At 44.4% G+C, this 22506-nt stretch overlaps 1 protein-coding gene across 3 annotated transcripts in view; it reads right to left on the bottom strand.

Moving 5' to 3' along the window:
* The window catches only part of SNX29 (sorting nexin 29), a 519309-nt gene that overhangs the window by 144915 nt on the left and 351888 nt on the right, over positions 1-22506 (bottom strand). For 2 of the 3 annotated variants that reach the window (XM_087416977.1, XM_004438061.3), the window contains one exon: positions 20140-20221. In XM_087416977.1, coding sequence (XP_087273103.1) covers positions 20140-20221 — 82 coding nt within the window. Of the gene's footprint in view, positions 1-2626; positions 3776-20139; positions 20222-22506 lie in introns of those variants that run through there. The other variant, XM_087416978.1, reaches the window with a different exon arrangement.

Raw genomic sequence — 22506 nt, 5'->3', positions numbered from 1 at the left:
GCAGAGAAAGCATTTGACAAGATACAGCATCCATTTATAATAAAAACTCTGAATAAAATGGGTATAGAAGGAAAGTACCTCAACATAATAAAGGCCATATATGACAAACCCACAGCTAATATCATCCTCAATGGTGAAAAACTGAAAGCTACCCCTCTAAGAACAGGAACCAGACAAGGATACCCACTGTCACCACTCCTATTTAACATAGTACTGGAAGTCCTAGCCAGAGCAATCAGGCAAGAGAAAGAAATAAAAGGCATCCAAATTGGAAAGGAAGAAGTGAAACTGTCACTATTTGCAGATGACATGATTTTATATATAGAAAACCCTAAAGAATCCACCAGAAAACTTTTAGAAGTAATAAACGAATATGGTAAAGTTGCAGGATACAAAATCAACATACAAAAATCAGCTGCATTTCTATATACTAACAACGAAGTAGCAGAAAGAGAAATTGAGAACACAATCCCATTTACAACTGCAACAAAAAGAATAAAATACCTAGGAATAAACTTAACCAAAGAGGTGAAAGAGCTGTATACTGAAAACTATAAAACGTTGCTGAAAGAAATTGAAGAAGACACAAAGAAATGGAAAGATATTCCGTGCTCTTGGATTGGAAGAATTAACATAGTTAAGATGTCCATACTTCCTAAAGCCATCTATAGATTCAATGCAATCCCTATCAAAGTTCCAACAACATTTTTCACAGAAATAGAACAAAGAAGCCTAAAATTTATATGGAACAACAAAAGACGCCGAATAGCTAAAGGAATCCTGAGAAAAAAGAACAAAGCTGGAGGTATCACACTCCCTGATTTCAAAATATACTACAAAGCTATAGTAACCAAAACAGCATGGTACTGGCACAAAAACAGACACACAGATCAATGGAATAGAATCGAAAGCCCAGAAATAAACCCACACATCTATGGACAGCTAATCTTTGACAAAGGAGCCAAGAACATACAATGGAGAAAAGAAAGTCTCTTCAACAAATGGTGTTGGGAAAACTGGATAGCCACGTGCAAAAAAATGAAAGTAGACCCTTACCTTACACCATACACAAAAATTAACTCCAAATGGATTAAAGACTTGAATGTAAGACCTGAAACTATGAAACTTCTAGAAGAAAACATAGGCAGTACGCTCTTTGACATCGGTCTTAGCAATATATTTTCAAGCACCATGTCTGACTGGGCAAGAGAAACAATAGAAAAAATAAACAAATGGGACTACATCAAACTAAAAAGCTTCTACACAGCAAAGGAAACCATCAACAAAACGAAAAGACAACCTAACAATTGGGAGAAGATATTTGCAAACCATACATCTGATAAGGGCTTAATCTCCAAAATATATAAAGAACTCACGCATCTCAACAACAAAAAAACTAACAACCCAATTAAATAATGGGCAAAAGACCTGAACAGACATTTCTCCAAAGAAGATATACAGATGGCCAACAGACACATGAAAAGATGTTCAAAATCATTAACTATCAGGGAAATGCAAATCAAAACTACAATGAGATATCACCTCACGCCCGTCAGAATGGCTGTAATTAACAAGACAGGAAACAACATATGTTGGAGAGGATGTGGAGAGAAGGGAACTCTCATACACTGCTGGTGGGAGTGCAAACTGGTGCAGCCACTATGGAAAACAGTATGGAGATTCCTCAAAAAATCAAGGATAGAACTACCATATGATCCAGCTATTCCACTGCTGGGTATTTATCCAAAGAACTTGAAAACGCCAATGCGTAAAGATACACGCACCCCTGTGTTCATTGCAGCGTTATTCACAATAGCCAAGACCTGGAAGCAACCTAAGTGCCCATCAAGGGACGAATGGATAAAGAAGCTGTGGTATATATACACAATGGAATACTGCTCAGCCATAAGAAACGATGAAATCCAGCCATTTGTGACAACATGGATGGACATTGAGGGTATTATGCAAAGTGAAATAAGTCAGAGGGAGAAGGTCAAATACTGTATGATTTCCTTCATTAAGTAGTAGATAATAACAACAATAAACAAACACATAGAGACAGAGATTGGATTGGTGGTTACCAGAGGGGAAGCGGGGAGGGAGGAGGGCGAAGGGGATAATTTGGCACATGTGTGTGGTGATGGGTTGTAATTAGTGTTTGGGTGGTGAACATGACGTAACCTATGCAGAAATAGAAGTATAATGATGTACACCTGAAATTTACACAATGTTATAAACCAACGTTACTGCAATAAACAAAAAATTTAAAAAAAAAATTAATCAAACAAGGAGGCCCTTAGACTGAGGTAGCTCTACTGCCTTGATAACGGACATGGGCAAACTAAAACCTAAGCCAGAGTCAATTCCTGGAAACGCCTCAAGGTTAAGAACAACCAATCACAAACAGCCAATCAGGTTTTCCCAAATACTGCAACCGCTTAAGTGACAGCCAACCAAATAATTTCCTTGCTCTGCTTCGTGTCCTCTCTACAAAATCCTTGCCCCAGCTCCTGTCGGCGGAGTGCTCCTAACCAGTTCAGTTTGGCACTAATTTGAATCAACGTTTGCTCAAATAAATTCTTAAAAATTTTAATATACCTCAGTTTATCTTTTAACAGAATGATCAAAGAAATTATATCACTATGCAAAAATACTATACAGTTGTGAAAGATTTTGACATAAAGTGTAGAATAACATGGGGAAAAATTATGTTAAATTAAAAAGCAGGACACAAAAGATCACAGATGGGATGACTCCATCTAGAGAAAAAATGCAGAGAAAAGACTAGAAGGAGATATTAACTGCAATTGTATCTATGTAGTGGGACCGTGAGTCATTTGTTTTCCTTCTTTCTAACTTTCCTTTATTTTCCAAATTTTCTATAATGAGCATGTACCACTTTTAGCATTTTTAAAGTTTTTTTTTTTTTTCCCGTAAAGAAACTGGCTATTATCAACTAGGGCTGACTTGTAGCTTATTTTAATCCTTGGAATGGACGCCATTCTGAGTTCTGATTAAGGGTAATTCAAGCTTTTCAAATGTCCAAATTGTCTCTGTTGATTTTTTGAGGCGAATAATTGCATTTTATACTAAACTTATTTGCGGCTCAAATACAGCTCAAAACCTTGTTTTGATTACTTGTTTAGGGAAAGAGTCACACTAGAAAATGCATAAGAATCACATTTGCATGATGGGTGATGAGGCAGGGAATTACAGTTGGGGGAATAAAAGAAATGAAAAAATAAAAAATCCTGAATATTCAATAGTACGTACTGAATCTAAAGCCGACTCCTACATTCACATCCAACCAATTCTCTTTCCCGGCTCCATGCAGTCTCTTGCATCCTTAAAGGCAAAAGGCGCATCTGGTAAATGGGGCTGCTGCAGGGAGCTGTACTTGAAATAACTGCTAGATGGGAGTCCAGGTGTTTCATCTGATTTTCTTCAGCAAGTGTTCTGGGAGTTTGTCCTCAGAAGGGTTCTCCTTTCTCCCACTAAGACAGCAGGCTTCTTTCTGGGTCTCCCCAGTCTCGGCGTCATTTTCAGCAAGACATGGTGGGCTCTGTGTCAACAGAAGCCAGCACAGAGAATCCTGAGGCCCGAGGTCAGCAAGACACCAAGGAGGACGCCCGTGCTTTCTTCCCTGTGACCTCCTCTTGGGTCTGGCCCTTCCTGATCACAGACACGGGTCCTCGGCAGTTTTATTAACATCAAGCAGCTCCAAGGACGTCCCAGGCTTTAGGTCACTATCTTCTGATTAACCACCAGCTGTCAACTGAATAGACCATTACAAAGTCAAGAGCAATCCCTTAGCTAAAATGTATTTTTTCTTTTATTTATGATTTTCTTGTTTGTTTTCCCCATTATTATTTGTCACAAAGAAATACCCAGTTTTGAGGTAAAGTTAGAAAACACATAAGGAAACAGGAAAACAAAACAAAACAAAATCTCACAGTCTAGAGAAAATCATTTTGGGTTCATATCGGAGGCTACAAAACTGGCAGTCCATTCAGGTTAAAAATTTTAATAACTTGCCAACATATAAAAATAAGAGATTTTAACACTTAAATCCAGATTTCCGTTTAAAATAAAAAGGCTTAACGATCAAGGGACACAGAGCCCCAGTTCCTGCATGGTCACGATCGGTCGGCACTGAGGAGTAGCTGACCTGCATCCCTTCCCGCCTGGGCCCTGCGGACATCTAGGTTTGCTACAGCTGGTCTAGACCTTTCCATTTTACTTTCTTATGCCTATGTACACATTTTACAATTTTTTGGTTTCTTTTTTTAATGAGACTAAACTATATATTCCATTTAGTGACCTAATTTTATCATATATAACAACCTTCCAAGCTGACATAAGATCCACATCATCATTTTTAATGGCTACATAATACTTATCTATCTTTTCTTTTGTTTTTGTGAGGAAGATCAGCCCTGAGCTAACAGCTGTGCTAATCTTCCTCTTTTTGCTGAGGAAGACTGGCTCTGAGCTAACATCTATTGCCAATCCTCCTCCTTTTTTTCCCCCCAAAGCCCCAGTAGATAGTTGTATGTCATAGCTGCACATCCTTCTAGTTGCTGTATGTGGGACGCAGCCTCAGCATGGCCGGAGAAGCGGTGCGTCGGTGCACGCCTGGGATCTGAACCCGGGCCGCCAGCAGCGGAGCGCACGCACTTAACCGCTAAGCCACGGGGCCGGCCCAATACTTATCTATCTTTCCTGACTTTTCCATAATGAGCGAGTATTACTTTTTGAGGTATATTGTATTACTACTCCACCTGCAGGGCCCCTCCCTGTGAGAGGATTATTCTTCCTGGTCTGTTACCATCAGGCTTCTTGTGGAAGTGATACATGTCACTTCCAAGCAGAAGCTTTCAAAACCAAGCATGGTCTGCCATATTCTCTCTCGCTCTGCCATGAGAACAGGGGGCCCCAGCTCAGGGCTGCTTCTTTGTTTTGGATCCTGGCATGAAGAACAGGGAGCATAACCATAGCTGACTCATGATGGATGTGTAGCACAAGTAGGAAACAGATACATAATAAACTTAATGTTGTGAGCTGCCAAGATCCATAGGTTGTTTGTTACAACAGCATAACTTAGCCTCAGTTGACTGATAAAGTATTAAAACATTTTTTAAAATAACTAAAAAACTAAATAAACCATTTAAAAAGGTCTTGGCTAGTGCCCAAGTCTAGCCCTGAAGGTCTTGGTAAGACGTGGCTGGGGGCAGTGGCTCTATGCGCCTGCTGGCACCAGTAGAGGAAGGTCCAGATTGGCCTTGCAGAAAACACACCAAGTTTCGTGGTTATTAGTATCAGTGATACTCGGGGGCAGAAAAAAGCAGCAAAAAAACCACGTAGCTTTAAGTAGCAAGACGCTCATAATATGAAAGGTACTTGGAAACCAAGACTGACTGCGGGAAGAGCAGACCCCTGCCACCTGAGTGGTTCAGGTGCACGCCAGCACACACGCGCTCTGAGCGGAAGAACCGGCCCGAGCCTCCCCAGGATCTACACTGGGCTAGGCGTGGCTGTCTCTCTGTCTCTCTTCCTATCTCTGTCTGCCTCTCTCTTCACTACCCCATCCTCTTCCATTTTCCACTTTTCTCTCTCCTTTTTTTAAGCATTTTGGTCAATGAAATAGCGTGGACTTCATCTAATGAAATTGGGCAATAGGGCTGCCTGTGCAACCAAGACTCCTGTCCTCCATGTGCTCTGTTGTCTCAGAGCCAAAACGACTTGCTGCTCCCTTGACTAAATAATAAATACACAGGCGATAATCCACAGGCTGGAGTCCTCAAGGGGGACTCCGTGGCCTTATGACATTTGTTGAACTAATGATGATCAACAGTTTCACTCTATTTAACCTCTTTGTACTCTGCCACACCCGGGCTTTGATCCAGCTTTCTCCCCTCTCCTGGCCCTTCCACTTTCACCCACACCCCGCTAACCTAAGTGACCCACATCAGCCACACCTCGGCACCAGGACCCCACAGGGCCTGTTTTTTTTTCTGTTTGTTTATTTTAATTTATATTTAGTATTAGCCAGCTGGACTCAGTTTAGATGATCCCAATTTCATTGGCAAAATCCAAAGCCTCATAGTCAGGAACAGTAGAACATATGCCTTCTTCTCTCCAACAGGCCGGATCAGGGTGTTGACCTTGGCCACATCAGTGTCACAGAGCTGCTTCAGCGCATGTCTGACCTGTGCTTGTCGTCCTTGACATCCACAACGAACACAGTGTGTTGCTGTCTTCTATCTTCATGGCTGATCTGTGGTCAGGGGGAACTTCACGATGGCACAGTGACCAAGCTTGTTTCTCCTGGTCACCACAATCGGCACCTCCAATACCGTGGATTCGTCTCACCTGCTTTTGTATTTAGACAGATGCAATCACCTTGAGTGTTGTGTTTTTTTGTACATAGCTTCTTTCATTCAACATTGTGAGATTCATCCATATTGTAGCATCCAGTTATAGATCTTCATTCTCCTTGCTGTCCGGTGCTCTGTGGTGTGAATATATCACAATTTATCCAATCTTCTGTGGATGGGCATGTCATGGTTGTTACTTTGCACTTATTTATGTGGTTGATTAATATTTGTTTTTCCCTCACTGGACTGTAACTCCACAATGACAAGAACCTGGTCTACACTTTCTCATTACCGTAACCCAATCCTTAACACAGTGCCTGATCCATAACAGAAGAGGGAGGGAGAGAGAGAGGTGCAGGGAGGGAGGCAAGTAGAAAGAGAGAGAATAGGTGTTACAAGAATGCCCAAAGATAGGACTCCACTCCCAAATACAAGGTCTGTTTCAACAATCAAGTTAAATAATTTCGCAATTCCTGCTTGCTGTAAGCTCCTTCTCTCCATGCATATGTCACACTAAATTAAGCCCCTAGGCTCTTATATGATTCCTGCCCCTTACTGCCAATAAAGATATTTAGATGTAATTAGTAATAATTTGCAGGTACCAGAAGTCTCTGGCTCTCAAAATAGGCTGCTTATCAAGATTCCAGTTGCCCAGAGAGGAGTCCTAACACAGAACATTATTGTCTTCATGTTATCAGCACATTCAAGAGATGAAATCATTCACAATTCAATTATCTCTAGGGGTTTCTTTGTAAAACATGCACTGGCAGAAAAAAATAAGCCAGAAACGCCCACAAAACAAAACTCCTGGACAAGATGGAGAGCAGAAACTGATGAGGGGCTGCCCGGCCAGGGACTCCGGCCTTGGCAGTGACCACACCCTGAAGCCCACACTCCACTCTGAATGGCGCTTCCTTTTACCTCTGATGGAGGTGGACAAGAAGACGTCACTGCATAGCCACAAGGAAACAGAAAGTGGCTTCTGGAATCTGAAATGTACACATCATCCATTTAAAAGTGGGTCTTTCCAGACACACTGTGAGGCTCTAACTTGGGCACACGCAGAGCCAAGTCCGCCTGTGGTCCTGCTTCCCCCTCACCAGCCAGTTTAAAGACCATCTTAGAACTTCACTTCATGGAGCTCATGTCCTAGAGCGAAAATTATGAACAGCCCGGTCCCAAGGCCCTTGCTCACCTCAATAGCTTCATCTTTGGCCCATAGGCCTTGACTCTTCATGTAAACACTTGTTTCCTCATATGTATATTTGCCTGTTCATTCATTTAACAAATATTTATTGATAGGCACTCATCCTCATCAACCATCCTCATCCTCATCAACCATCACCATCCTCCTCATTCTCATCCACCACCATCATCATCATCATCTTCATTTCACATTCTCTCTCCTTTTATTCTGAGGGAAACTCAGTTAAGAAAGAGGCAGCATTTCCCTCTTTAAGAACACAGAGCAGGAAGGTCATCTAGACCTAAGTCTGCAGCTCATTCCTGCTACTCACTAGCTGTGTTACCTTGGGCAGGTTACTGCACCTCTCTAACTTCAGTATACCCATCTGTAAACAGAGATGAAAACACTTTCCCCCACGAAGTGGTAGCTAGAAATCGGAATTATGTACCAAAGGCTCAATAAATATCAGTGCTTACTATTCACAGGGGCCTTACGCATCTGTTTCCCATGTCCTTTTTCATACACAGATTCACGTAAAAACAGGCAGGGTTTGAGCTGACTTGGTAATGTGACTGAGTTACTTCCTGTCCGGCACGTAGCTTCCCCTAACTCACATGCTGCAAATGCAGCTTGTTTTCCTTTCTGCGGCTTCTGGTAACCGAGGTGTTGGAAGTTGTTTCCCTCAGTCTTCCCTGGCTCTCTGCCTCCCACCTGCCTCCTATCGTCGGACCTCCTATCGTCGGAGCCACAGGAGACCAGCAGCATGGCAACCCCGGAGCTGAGATCCCTCCCCACCTCCACCGTCCCGTGTGACAGTCACAATACCGTCCTTCGAGACTTCCTGAGACCCCAATCAGCACACTCCACATTTTCCATGTACTCCTCTCTATTGGCGCCTGGAAAGCAGCCTCCACATGGCCGCCAACCTGAGCTGCTTCCTCCAGCTCTAGACAGCCAGAGCAGTCTGACAGCATTTCACTCTGCTGGCAAGTCTGGCAAGGAGCTGGAATTCACAGTCTCCGGGATGAGTCTGCCGGCGGGACAAGGAGATAACCTTTAAAGGTTGGACTCAAAATGCTTTTCTGCATCTGGCAGGCGTTGGAACAAAGATCCAAAGCTTAAAGCAGCAGCCCCACCCTTTCTACTTCATTACGAGACCAAGGCTTCTCAAAGCCCAGCTCAGAGGGGAGGAAAAACTCACAACAGCCCTAACGGTATAAGTGCATCAGTTCAGACGAACGCTTATTAAGGGGATGCAAAAGCCTGCCCAACACCAGCACAATTCAAGTTCTGAAGATCATAAGAGAGCTCACCAAGCTAGGAGAAGCATTTGCTCACCAATGCACAGACTTTTTTTTTTTCAACACAGAAATAAAATAGTTATTATTTCCATGCCGCAGGCCTTGGGAAAACATTCATCAGGTAAACATAAATCATAATAGCTGACATTTGAACATCTGCCTAACTGCTTACAAAATGTTTCTACATACTGCCTCCCTTCAACCTCAGGGTAAACATCAGGGGTGAGCAGCATTGCCGCCGTCAGACAAGGAAACTGAAGCCTGGCATCACCCAGGTCAGGTCTGCTCGTCTCAACTGAAGCCTAGAGCAGCAGAGGGTGGGCAGACACTGGGTCCAAGCACAAAATCAACTGGAATAAAGGATTGGGTAACAGGGGTTCCGATTTCCTGCTGGAGAGGAACAGACTTCTAAGGCTGTGGACTGCTGTGTGTCTACAGGTGCATACGTGTAGGTGTCAAGATTCATACCACACACACGTCTTTCAATTCCTAGGCACACATGTGCGACAAGGAGTCACATGCTTGTTTGGTTGAGTTGCACTCCCTGGGTCCTTTCCACCCACCGAGTGGGCCAAGCACCGTGCTAAGTGCTTCAGAGATGCGTGTTCATTTACTAGTTGCAGGAAGCCTATGACGGAAGTAGCATCTCTAGTTTAAAGGTGAGAAAGTTGTGATTTCGATAGGATAATAGACATTCTATCATAAAAGTTAATCCAACTATGAACTAAGTGGCAGAGCTGGGACTTAAATTTGAACCGACTCTGGAGTCCACATCTGAATCACCATCTCAGGTACCCAGAAACCCTGACGAACTTACCTCTCAGCCACCTCACCTGCTCTCCCCTCCATGGCCACCTAGCATGCGTAAACCACCATTCTCTCTCACCTGGACTCCTGCAACAGTGATTAGGTGGGTGGATGGGCAGACAGACAGACAGACTCCCCTACGAGGCCTGAAAGATGCAGCGGGCTGTAGCGCCCTGAGCTTCTCTCCCACTTCTCTCCCCGTCACTCGCTCTGCCCCAGCCACACTGGCCTCCCAGTTCCTCCGTGCACAAAGCTCCCTCCTACCTCAAGAGTTTTCTGTATGCCCTTTGCTCCCTCTGCCTACAATGTTCCCCTTCTGTTTACTTAGTTAATTCTAAATCATCTTTCAGGAATGAGCAGATGTCCTCAAAGAATTCCTTTCTTACCCCCAGTTGAACTGGGCCCCTTCTCATAATCTCTGGAACCCCATTTAGTATTCTTTCATAGCACAAACACAGCTTGGAAGTATATATCTATCTGAATATGATTTATATATTAATATGTTTAAAGTCTCTCCTCTGATAAGACTGCAAGCTCCAATGGGGAGGTGGGGATCATGTCTCTAATGCTCGCTGATGTAGCCCCAGGACCCAGCACGGTGCCTGACTCACAGGAGGAGCTCAAGGAACCCTTATTGTCTGACATTCGTGAAGGCCCTCCTGCTGATCCTGAATTCTTACTCCCAGTACCTAAGGTGCTGGAGCAGGTGCTGGGATGGGGGCCCTGAGTATCTAGAGGTGAATATGGGAAAGTGTGGGGATTAAAGCTGGAGGTTCAGGCCACCCTTGGCCACTGAACTCTAGTGAAACTACTGCACCACTATACCATAAGACAGCGTAATACCTGGGGCAGATGAAACCTTCTGAGCCAGGGCTGGGACAGTTACAAGCAATGAGGAATGTCGTTTGAATCAGTGAGGAAACTGAGGCAGGGCTGAACTTGAATGACATGTAGAATGATCCAGGAGGACCTGCGAGTTTAGGGAAGAGCTTCATAACAAACCCAAAGTAAGAACTCTGATGAGAGGGGCCTATCAAGATATCCTACAGTTGGAGAACTTGAGTCAAGAGTATGACATCAAGATGGCAGACCAGGGGCCTCCCACTAGCATGGTTCATTCATTCAGGCAATCAGTCAGCCATCAAGTATGTAATGAGCTTGGCTCCCCTGTTCTAGGCACTAGGAATACAGCAGTGAACAAAATGACACACCGCTATGCCTTCATGGAGCTGAACTTCACTGGGTGAACAGCACCTTATGGAGCTGCAGCTCAAACCCCAGTCTTGGGGTCGGGAGACCAGCAGTGAGTCTGCATATGGCACCCCACCATGGGCCTAGGTCTAGACTTCAGGGGCCAGCTCTAGGCTAGGGATATAAACGTGGCAGCCATGGCCATGCTGACTATACAAGAACCTTGGCGAGAACCCAGGCCCCTGAGCCTGAGTTCGCTGAGCCACCACGGTGCGGAAGGAGGGGCTGTGGCACACCCCCTGCTCTGGGGCACCCTGGTTGAGGAGCAAGTCTTTAGTCTGGGGTCCTAACTCTGCTGGCTGCAAAGAGCCCAGAGGGAGCTCCTCCAAGTACAAGGCTGGGGTCAGTCAGCATAGTGGCTGCTTCCTGCAGGTGGGTCAGCCTCAAGATGAATGGGTACCTGTGCACCCACTTTTCATGGAGTGACAGTAAAATCAGCAATGTAGAGAGTCGCTAAGGTTCCTGTTTGCCCATGTAAACCAAGAAGATCTGAGAGTCAGCAAAGTTTTCACAAACTTATAAACCCGGAAAGGGGCCTCAGAGATCATCTGGTCTCTCCTGCATAGGACAGGGGTCAAATGTGGCTCGGGGGTCAAGATCAGGACTTGATAAGACCCCCCTGCCTCTGAACAGCTCTCCACGTTCAATCTTTCTTATATCAAGTAGTCAATGACCAAGACTGTGTCTCTATCATTTACAACTACATCCCAGCACCTGGCCCACTACAGGATGGCTGGATTGACACATAGATGAACAGATGTCGGAGAGATCAGTAGATGAGCCGAAACCAGTTTCTCGCCAACTTTCACTCACTGCTCTCCATTCTGTCCTCTGGAGGCAGCTGGGGGTCTAGGTAAAAACCCCAGTCTGGGGGTGGGGAGACCAGCAGTGAGCCCGGCTCTGGAGCTTTTGAGCTGTGTGATCTTGTATAAGTACTTACTAACCATTCTGAACATTTCTTTCTCTGCCTCTAAAATGGAAAGAACGTCTACAAGATTTCAGGGCTGTTGCAACAATGAAATGAAACAAGACAGTACTTCAGCAGGTCAACCAAGATACTCCCTGCTTCCGGAGTTTGGAGACCAGGAAACAAAAGAATAAACAGTCAGTAAATCTCAAAGTTAAAAGACAAGCAAGAAACTGAAACATATAATACACAGGATTACTATCCAAAGGACACTTACAAACTGATAAGCAAGTGATGAACAATACCATAGAACAATGGGGGAAGGACACAACCAGGCAATTCACCAAAAAAAATACAAATGGCAAATTAAAGCATAGACATCCACTCAACCTCACAAGTCATAAGGAAAATGCAAGTTCAAAAGTCAATGAGGGCCGGCCCAGTGGCTTAGCGGTTAAGTGCACGCGCTTCGCTGCTGGCGACCCGGGGTTCGGATCCCGGGCGCGCACTGACGCACCGCTTCTCTGGCCATGCTGAGGCCGCGTCCCACATACAGCAACTAGAAGGATGTGCAACTATGACATACAACTATCTACTGGGGCTTTGGGGGAAAAAATAAAAATAAATAAATAATAAAAAAAAAGTAAACTATGGAATTTAACTCTGATTAAAAAAAAAAAAAAAGTCAATGAAATGTAATTTTTTTCCCTCTATCAGATGGGTAAAATTTAAAAGATTACTAATACCCAATGTTGACAAGGACATGGGGACAAAGTAATCTTTTACCTTTTTGATGTGATTGGAAATTCGTTCAGCCTTTTGGGAGAGCAATTTGGTTGGGCCTATTAAAATAAAAAAATGTATATACTCTTGACCTCAGCAAATCCACTTCTAGCTATTTATCCTAAAGAAATACCCACAGTGTGCCAGGACAATCTGGCAGCTGTCTTTGCAATGGCCAGGAATGAAAACAACCTAAAAATCCATCATCAGAATAGTTACATAAGTAACAGTTCCCACATACCAGGGAAGACTGCAGAAGCTTAAGAGAGTAAGGAAGAGAGAGGTCTATGTACTGAAGAGGAATGCATCTATCATATGGTCCAGTTGGCATCCAAACAAAACAAAATAAAACCATAGCAGCATTCAATGGATCCGCATAGCAAGGGAATTCTCCACCTGGAGCAATTATGTCCCCAGAGGACATTTGGCAATGCTTGGAGACATCTTGGGTTGCCACAACTGAGGGGAGGGTGTGAGTGCTACTGGGTAGAGACCAGGGATGCTGCTCAACATCCTACAATACATAGGTGAGCCCCCACAACAAAGAATTATCTGACCCAAAATGTCAATTGTGCTACAGTTGAGAAACCTTGGCATAGAGATACACATATGTCAAATTGTCATGTCACTTCAGAAACCTCCCTGGAGGAGGCAGAGAGGGTGGCGATGCCATGGGATCATGTGCAGGCACCTTGGAGAGGCTAGTGAATAATGCCACTGGTGCAATTCACTGCTCAGTAAGTACTTACATTCAAAACAAGACTATACCCAGTGGCAACTATGCCAGCTCCCGGCTGGCATAACTGTAATGCACTGGGGCCTGAGCATTAATTCCTTCAGGCCTCAAGGAGTCCCATTTGGAAAGTTAACTATGATTCTAGACTTTATTTTCTGAGACTGGACTCCCCCACCAGAAGAGCTCAGCCCTCTGCACAGAGCCTCCATGGAGCCTTACACAGACACTGCCCTTGCATTTCATTTGCTTGAATGGGGTCCCACCTCCTCACCAGACCCAGACACCTTGAGCACAAAGGAATCTTGCTCTTTGCAGCCCCCAAGGCAGCTGACATGGAGCCCTTGATCAAGTAGATGCTAAATAAAGGCTTTTTTGAATGCACGAATGGCAGAGACATTCAATTAAGTGGGGAAATTCTGTTTATGTTTACTTCCAGGTTTAATTGCTTATCACCAGTCGAGCGGTTATTGGATCACTAAAGGTAGTATTCACACAGCAGCTGTGTGCCAGGCACCGTGCTGAACACTTTATCTGTCATCATATTTGTCACTCTGCAAGGCGAGTGGCGTTCCATCCCTCGCACCTGCACCTCTCTCTTCAGCCTTTATCACAAGAGGATGTTCACTCGATAGCATCTGTCTCCCCCACTAGACTTCAAGGTTGGGTTTTGCTCACCACTGGCTCTGCAGGGTTTAGCACATGCCTGGCATTTAGTAGGCCTTCAATAAACAGCTCTGGGATGAATAAAAATTATATTGTGAAAGAAAAAAAATAGTTCTTCCTGTTTGGGAAGATAAAAGCAGTAATAGAGAATAATAGTCACAAGTATGTCCAAGGGGAGGAAAACAAGCTTTTTTGTTTTTTGCTTTTTGTTTTTGCCTATTTCAGGCTCTCCCAGAAACCCTGAGCCTCCCAAGAACAGCTGGAGGTTAATGTGCTGTAATCCTCAGAGGTGCTGAGGTGCTCGACTTTGTGGGGTGGAAAGTTCTCGAGGAAGGAGAGAGCAAGAACAAAGGCAAATGCTCCCATGGTTTCGCTTACCATGCAGCACATAAGCCAACACTGGCTAGAATGCAATTCAGAAATCAGACAGTCCACAGCTGCCTCTCCTGCTTGCCTGGACACAACAGGGGTGGCAGGAAGGACCAGACGTGAATAAGAGGGAACCACTTCAGCCTCAGAACTGGTCCTTTTTTCCCCCAAATCTGGAATGGTACCTGCTAGGGCAGGGGCTTCCTAGAGCTCACGTGACTACAGCTGCGGTTCCCATGTCTGTGCTTGGCTCAACCATTCCATCCTTCTCTACTTAATGAATTCCTCTCTCTCCGCAGAGCTACACACTAAGCAAGCACAAAGACAGAGCCGCAGGTGAAAGAATACTTGAGGGCCTGAGGGGTAAGCCATCTTAGGAAAGAGGATGAAAAGGAGAGCTGAGAAGCCCAAAGCTTGAAGTACAATAACATCACCCTCCTCCAAAACTCCTACAGCCCCATGCAGCTCACCTAGACCCTGTGATCCATTATTAACAGGAAAAATAACAGGTTTTCTCTGCGTCACATATATAAATATACTCCACTAGACTAAACCTTGAAAAATAACTGCTACAAGGCCAGCAAGATTTCCTTTGGGGAAGAGGACCTCAAATACTAAACTAGCCTTCCTGGGGCACCACCATTCCTCTAAGCCACAACACCTTGTGGTCTCTAGGAAAGGGGACTTTTTCTAGGAGGAAAAAGTTTTGCTGAAACACAGCAGCCTTCTTTACAAAGGAGACCTAATTAGCTATGCTGTGCAAATGGAATATCGCACAGTAGCCAGTGTTTCTGGTGGCTGAATTCAAAGGCTGAAATTAACCCCACATGGAGGGCTGATTCCAGCTGCACTTACACTAACAGTACTTTTCAAAGGGAGAGACCTAAGGGTTCAGAAAATAAGTGTATTGATGTAGTATTTCATACCAATTTAGTGGCTGTACTATTTGCTTAAGAAAAAACAAGTAGGTTGTTTTAAGATCTAACATACCTTTATAAACACTATAGTAGGATATTAAGACAGTGGACCTCAAACTTGTTTGGAAGTCTGGGTATGTAGGGAATAAGATCAAACACCTGCAAAGGTATAAACCAGGAACTAACTGATTAACAACAAATCTAACTATGTCATATGGAAGTGACAGAAAATCAAACCCACAAGCACTACTGTATGTGAACAGAGAAAAGCAAAGCAATTCAGTTAGTGGACTGAGTTGTGTGGGGTTTTTTTCCATTTTATTTGTTGCTGTTTAATTATTTTGTCTCTGGCTAGCATCTGTTGACAGGCAAGCATTAGCAGGGGCCAGAAGTATAAGAAATATTCACGGACAAAAAACTTAAACTGGGAAAGTTCTGGACATCAGTTTGACTTTTGTTGCCATTTCTTACTTTGAGTGCTGGAACAGACCTCAGCTCCCATCTCGGGACATGGGAGCAGAACGTGGGGACCACAGTGTTCAGAGGTGCAAACCTTGTTCAGTAACTTGCATTCAACTCTGCCAGGGGACAGCACTTCTCGCCAGAATCCTTGGTAGAAAATATAACTCTAGACCTCTTCGACAACACAAGTGTGAGAGCCCCATAACTCCACCCAGCCGGCAAACTCTGAGTTCCTGCGGCATTTAGGGGTCCATTTTCAAAGCCTCCAGGACAGCTCTCGGAACCCTGACCTTGCTCAGATGAGAGGTTTTGAGGGAGCATCCCTGGAACTCTTCTATGACCAGAGGAGTCACTGTGAACCTGCATCTACTTGAACAATTTTCCAAAGCAGAGCCGCCTCAGCCTGACTCTCAGATTCGCATGCTTCAATGGTAATGTGTTCACCGCAGTTGGCCCAGAGCAGATCCACAGAAAATTCCTGGCTTGGCCGCAAGGGTGCCCTTGGTCCACAGTCTCAGGGATGTAGGTGGCCATCCACACTGGCAAGACCTTGGTCAGGCTGAGCCGGGCCCTTGAGATTGAAGGCAACTGCCCACGTGCAGCTTGGAATTTTAAAGAGCTGGACTCCACCCTCCTTCACGGAATCTCTGCAAACAGGTACCTTGTCAGAAAACGCCATTTGGGCTGAAAAAACATGTTACTGAATGAGATGCTTCTCTGTGCTTGTTTTCTCATCTATGAAATGGGGATAATGTGAGTTTCTTACCTCATAGGGTTGATGTGAGGACTGCAGGAGCTATATTACGTAACGTACACAGACCACTGAGAGGCGGCTGCTGCTTCTTAGTAGTAGTATAACTACTATTACTGTTTTATCACAATCTATCCATTCCTTCAGATCAGTGTTTCCCAAATATTATTCATTCACATGGCACTGTCCTAAACTTCTTGCTGTTTTCACTATCATGTATTTAGTATTTTTCTTTAAGCTAATTTACTACTTTCTCCTTAAATTTATTTTAAAAGGGAACTGTACGTCACGGTGGTAAACGGAAAAATAGAATTCTGTGCCATAACTAGAAGGCGAATATAAAAACAAATACAATGAAAACAAAACAACGTAATTAATTACACTCGAGTCTGCTGCCTGCCCAAGGCGCTGATCGTGAGCCTTCCTCTGTCTCTGCTAAAAAGAAGGATTAGAAGGCATGAAAGGCACAGTGGCGACACGCAGAGACTTTCTCCTCTGCAATGAAAGATCTAGGAAGGCTGGCCTTCTCCGTGCAGAATTTGTTATTTAATGTCTAGCCTCTGTCTTTCTAAAACCTTACTGAGCACACATCTTGCTTTCGCCACTCTGGGAGAGACTGTTAGATCATCACTTTCCACTAGAACTTTCTGTGATGGTGGAGATGTCCTCCATCTGCATTGTCCAATATGGGAGCCACTAGCCACATGTGGCTATTAAGCACTTGAAATGTGGCTACCATGCCTGAGGAACTGAATTTTTAATTTTATTCAATTTTAATTAATTTAAATTTAAATAGCCACACGTGGCTAGTGGCTGTTGTATTGGATAGCGCGGGCTATTGAGAGAACTATGTGTGCTGATCCTTTCATGTTGGCTCTCCAAATGAACTTAGGCTCACCATGAGGTTATACCCTTGGCTTCTTTTGAGGGAGATCTTACGAAACCTGTCAGTGATTCGTCATATGGATGTGACAGGAAATTATCTACTATATCCTTCATTATTGTTTAATCTAAAGCCTCTGGTGGAAATTTTTTTAGAGCTCCCTTTGAGAAACTGACATATTTTCTTCTCATTAGCACTCCAAAATAACCACATTTCCATTTTCACACTGTCTGCCAGGAAGCCCAAAGGAAATTCACAAAGCAATGAGAATAAACCGTGTAGGATTCTCATGACAGATATACATGATTTCCACTGTTTCCTTAATGGAAACTCTCTCAGTTTACATTTTCTCTGACTTGGGTGTTTTATTTTTTACTTCTATTTGACCATTCTTTTCTATGAGTTTCTCTAGAAATTATCTCAAATCTTCTGTGGAATTAGATAGAATGCATTTTTTTTTAACTAAGAAAAATAACGTCCAACAGTACCAGTATATTAAATGAGTCACTTTCTACCCAATACCGTTTATGGTAAAAACCTTGTAATAAAGGCTTTCTAAAATGCTTCTACACACATGCTCAGATTTTCCTCTCGAGGCACCAATCAGAAGCATCGTTAGCTAAAAGAGAAAAACAAGTACATTCAAGAGGTGCCACTTCACACACTCCAACATCAAGAAAGGTTTCGGGAAGCCCAGGGTGTGAGCTAAAGTTGCTATGGGTGATGTGGGAGCTGACAGGCACGTGATTCGATGAAATCGGGGCCACGTCCTCCGCGCACCGGCTGGACCACGCCCAGGAAAGCTCTGACAACAGTGAAGGATGGGGCGAGAGTGGCTTGAATGTCATTGTGATCACTGTGGAAACAATCTCCCAGGCAATGGCATATTTGCTGTGTCCATCTCATTTCACAACTGACTTTCAGAAGCTAAAATCTGCCAAGTCCTGGGGTGAGGGGGAAAGAGTCAAAACTGAAAGGTCAAGGAAACCTCTCATGTGAGATCACACTTCAATTTCGCCCTAAAATAAAGCTGTCTGCTTCACTTTCTTCATCCTCCAGGCAACACCTCCCAGCTTTCTGATGACTGCAAAGCAGAACTTGAAGGACACACAGATCAGAGGGTCTTTTTTTCATTTGTTTGGGGGGGGGCATAAAAAGAGAAAGAAAGAGAAGAGGATATTTGGAAATCTGTCATATCTAATTCTCTTTTCAAGCCAGAGCTGAGAGCATCATGAACACTCGGATTCTCTAACACTTATGACAGTGCTACTGTTGCTGCCCAGCTGAATAAGTAAACTACAGTGACTTCCTGGTGCCAGCTGCCTAGGCAAACTCTAGCTCACCTGTCCCTAAGATTTTAGGTAAGGTGTGTGTATCATATATACCCATTCCTCTGTGACACACACCCACCGCCAGTCTTGTCACCAAAGACCAAACATGGTGATCATTTTGGAAGATGAGAAATGAATACTGAGTGTCTACTGGGCGCCATATGTTTGTAAGCCTGACAACAGCTTTGCAAGGTAAGCATTATTATTATTTCCATTTTACAGATGAGGAAACCGAGATTTACCTAAGGTCAAAAAATTCAAACCAGGGCTTCTGTTTTCAAGTTCAGGGCTGTCTTTTCACCACCCAGTCTCTGAGGGACATATCTTCAATGGGTCAATCCCCCACTAAGAAAAATGGCAACAAAACTCAAGGCTTTCACAGAGCTCACGGGGAATAAGAACAAAACCCAAGGAAGTTGTGATACAAGAAGACAGTAGAATCAGGAAGCAGCTAAGAGTCAGAGTTGAAAACAAAGCAGTCTCAGGACCAGTGAACACCAAAGGCTCCAGCAAGAAAAAGGAAGAGAAAGACGACAACAAAAAGAGGATAAGTAGGCGGAGCTGGAAGAGGCATCAGGAAATCAAAGACAAGATGGAAAACGGGGGTCCCAGTTGTTAGGGAAAAATCACCTCCAAAGCAAAGGTCCCACAGTCACAGACACTCAGTCCCCAACCAGGGGTGGCCAGCTCTACCCCAAGGAGCAGAGAAGACATCACAGTTTTTGCTTGTCAACTATCCATTGCCCCCTCTTTGGAAAAGAGTCACCTGGTTTTTACTTGGGGAGCCACCTCTCCCTCTCGTGGACACGTAGTTGGATGAGGTCAACTCCAACCTCAGCACCAGCAGTTGTCACACGATCCGAACCTGGCCAATCACATTAGTCCATCACCCAACCCTGAGGTTTAGGGGTGGGCTATGATCCAAGGCAGACCAGTGAGAGATACTAGGACTTGGCTGAAAGCATCCAGACAGGCTGAGAGCCTGGCGCAGCTGGGAGCCATCTCATCAACCTGCAGAGAGCGCCAGCCTGAAAAGGACGCCAAAGTATAGGAAACAGGAGATGGCAGCAGATTCCCGACCACAGGTCCAGGCATGCCTGAGGCCGGACCTACGCCTGGACTTTTCAGTTGCAACACCAGCCAACAAATCCCATTCTGCTCAAGCAGTCCAAGCCAAGATTCTGCAGTGGACACACTAAGAGGCCGGACTGGAACGTCACTCTGCTCCCTCCTGTCTGAAGGATGGGAGGACCACTTCCCTCAGGGAGGCTGGGCAGCTGGAATGCTGGCTTCTGGAGGCTGTGGCTTCCAAAGTACAAAGCTCCGTCACCAGGAGGCAAAAGCACCACAGTGTGACAAACCGGTGTCAGTTCACCCAGCGGTGACGTCTGACTAACTGAAAACCGGGCGCTTACCTGATACACATGGAAGGCGCTCGCTGCTTTGCCCCGGAGAAACACTGACGGGATCCAAACGTTAATCAGTGCCCGGTTTGATCTAACCAAAAGAAAAACCAAAATGGGTCATTTCAATTTACCAAAAAAAAAAGAGAGGAAACTATTTTCTCCTCTAAGAGGCACTATGCACGAACAATTTATGACAACCTCTATTACACTTAATAGTCAGCCAAAGGACCAGTTTATGTCTCATCACTTGGTCCCCCAAGATCATTTTTAAGGGACTTAGTTTAAAAATATATGTACATACGTTTTATTTATATATGCAGTTTGTGTTCTGGAATGAGAAAGAGCTGCCCTTCAGTTCTTACTAACTGAGTGACCGGGACCCATACTTTATCTGGACCTCAGTTTCCTCCCAGGAAGGAGGAGATAATGACTGGAAGCCCCCAATGAGGCTGTGGAGGGTCGTGTGCAGTGACACTCACAGGGTTTCTGCAGCACTCAGGGGAGTGCACTGCCTCCTCACGGCACCCACTTTAGACCCTGACCCCCACTTTAAGATCGGACTCCACCAAAGAGCTCAGCAGATCAACAACCATGGCTACTGGGGTGGAGAGGGGAAGACAGAAAATGACACCAAAGTTGAGACACCAGGCAGCCAGGCGCAAATATCCTTCTTTCAACTTTTCCAAAAACACCGTGTATATGGTTCTAATAAAGCAAGATTTACATTCAAATACAAAATCATTTACTGAATATCTACAACATATGGCTCCATGCTTTTATCTATATTATCTCAGTTAATCCTCATGTAGGCTACTTAAGGGATTTTCAAGGGTTATTTGGGTCCTGTGTCAGTTTTGCCTTAATGTGATGACTTTAAACTTAACTTATGAGTCACCTGGGATACACACCCGCCATCACCACACTTCCACCTGGCTGGATCCCAATCATGCAGAGCTGATAAGTTGACTGTCACCGAAACTTCAAAATCAATCATAACAGCTATCAAAACGATACTGTCGGGGCCAGCCCGGTGGCGCAAGCGCTTAAGTGCTCATGCTCTGTTGCGGTGGCCCGGGGTTCATTGGTTCGGATCCCGGGCGCGCACCGACGTACCACTTGGCAGGCCACGCTGTGGTGTCGTCCCATATAAAGTGGAGGAAGATGGGCATGGATGTTAGCCCATGGCCAGTCTTCCTCAGCAAAAAGAGGAGGATTAGCAGATGTTAGCTCAGGGCCGATCTTCCTCACAAAAAACAAACAAACAAAAAAAACGATACTGTCCAATTCTGGAAGGGCTGGGAGGCTCCAGCCCTTGCTTCTACTTAGAGTTGTTCCAAGGCTAAAGGCTTTTTCCAGAGCTCTCCTTCTCTCTAAAGAGCAGCTCATAAAAATTCACCAGCCTCCTGTGCCTGGAACATAATTTGAGATGTCGCTGATGGAAGATTCCATGACTCAACAGTCTCACAACCCCTAGAGTCAAGAACATTTTATTTTCACAGAGAAATGGTTCTCTCCTGAAGCAGTGTTTCTTCTAAGCTCTGAGCTGAGGTGCTGACCTCCTTCACGGGGCAAAATAAGCCCTATTGATCACATCCCCAGGGCTCCAAGTACAAATTGCAAGTCTGAGCCAGCAAATTGGTTTGTATATCTAACGACATTCCTTCTTTAAAGGTCCCAAAATTGTACTAGTAGTGCCTAGAGTGTTCCCCTTTTATTTCTGTCGGGGCGGGAGGGAGGGTTGCAGAAGTGTAATTAACACTCTGGTTGTCATAACCTTCCTGGATTGGTGAGGGCTGGACAGCCTCCCAGGGCTACAGTGAGGTTACCCCAGACTGGGTTAGGTGCTTCTCCCTTTCAGCGCATTTACCACACTGTATTAGAATTGACTGTTTACATAACCATCTCCCTCCTAGATATTAGTGCACTTTTCATTCTTTTTTGTTCACTCATGCATTAAACAAGTACTTATTGGGAACCTACTATGCCCTGGACACCAGTTTAGGTTCTGGAGACAGAGCAACGAAGAAAGTAGATGTGGTCCCTGCCCTCATGGAGTGCCCAGTTTAACATGGGAGAGAGACAAACCCCCGTAAAATTATTCCACTGTGGTCAAAGAAGATACTTTGTATGAGTCCCATCTTTTTAAATTTATTGCGACTTGTTTTGTGGCCTAACATATGGTCTATCCTGGAGAATGTTCCATGTGTACTTGAGAAGAATGTGTGTGTATTCTGCTATTGTTTGGTGGAGTGTTCTGTATGTCTCTTAGACCTAACCGGTGTTAGTGTTTATAACTGGTTTATGGTGTCGGAACAATAAAAGTCTTCTTTTCCTTATTGATCTTCTCTCTAGTTGTTCTTTCCATTGCTGAATGTG

Source organism: Ceratotherium simum, chromosome 26 (assembly GCF_057802395.1).
Source record: "Ceratotherium simum simum isolate JZ-2026a chromosome 26, ASM5780239v1, whole genome shotgun sequence".
Classification (NCBI taxonomy): domain Eukaryota; kingdom Metazoa; phylum Chordata; class Mammalia; order Perissodactyla; family Rhinocerotidae; genus Ceratotherium; species Ceratotherium simum.
Note: the sequence above shows the minus strand (reverse complement) of the source record. Positions and strands in the feature narration are given on the sequence as shown.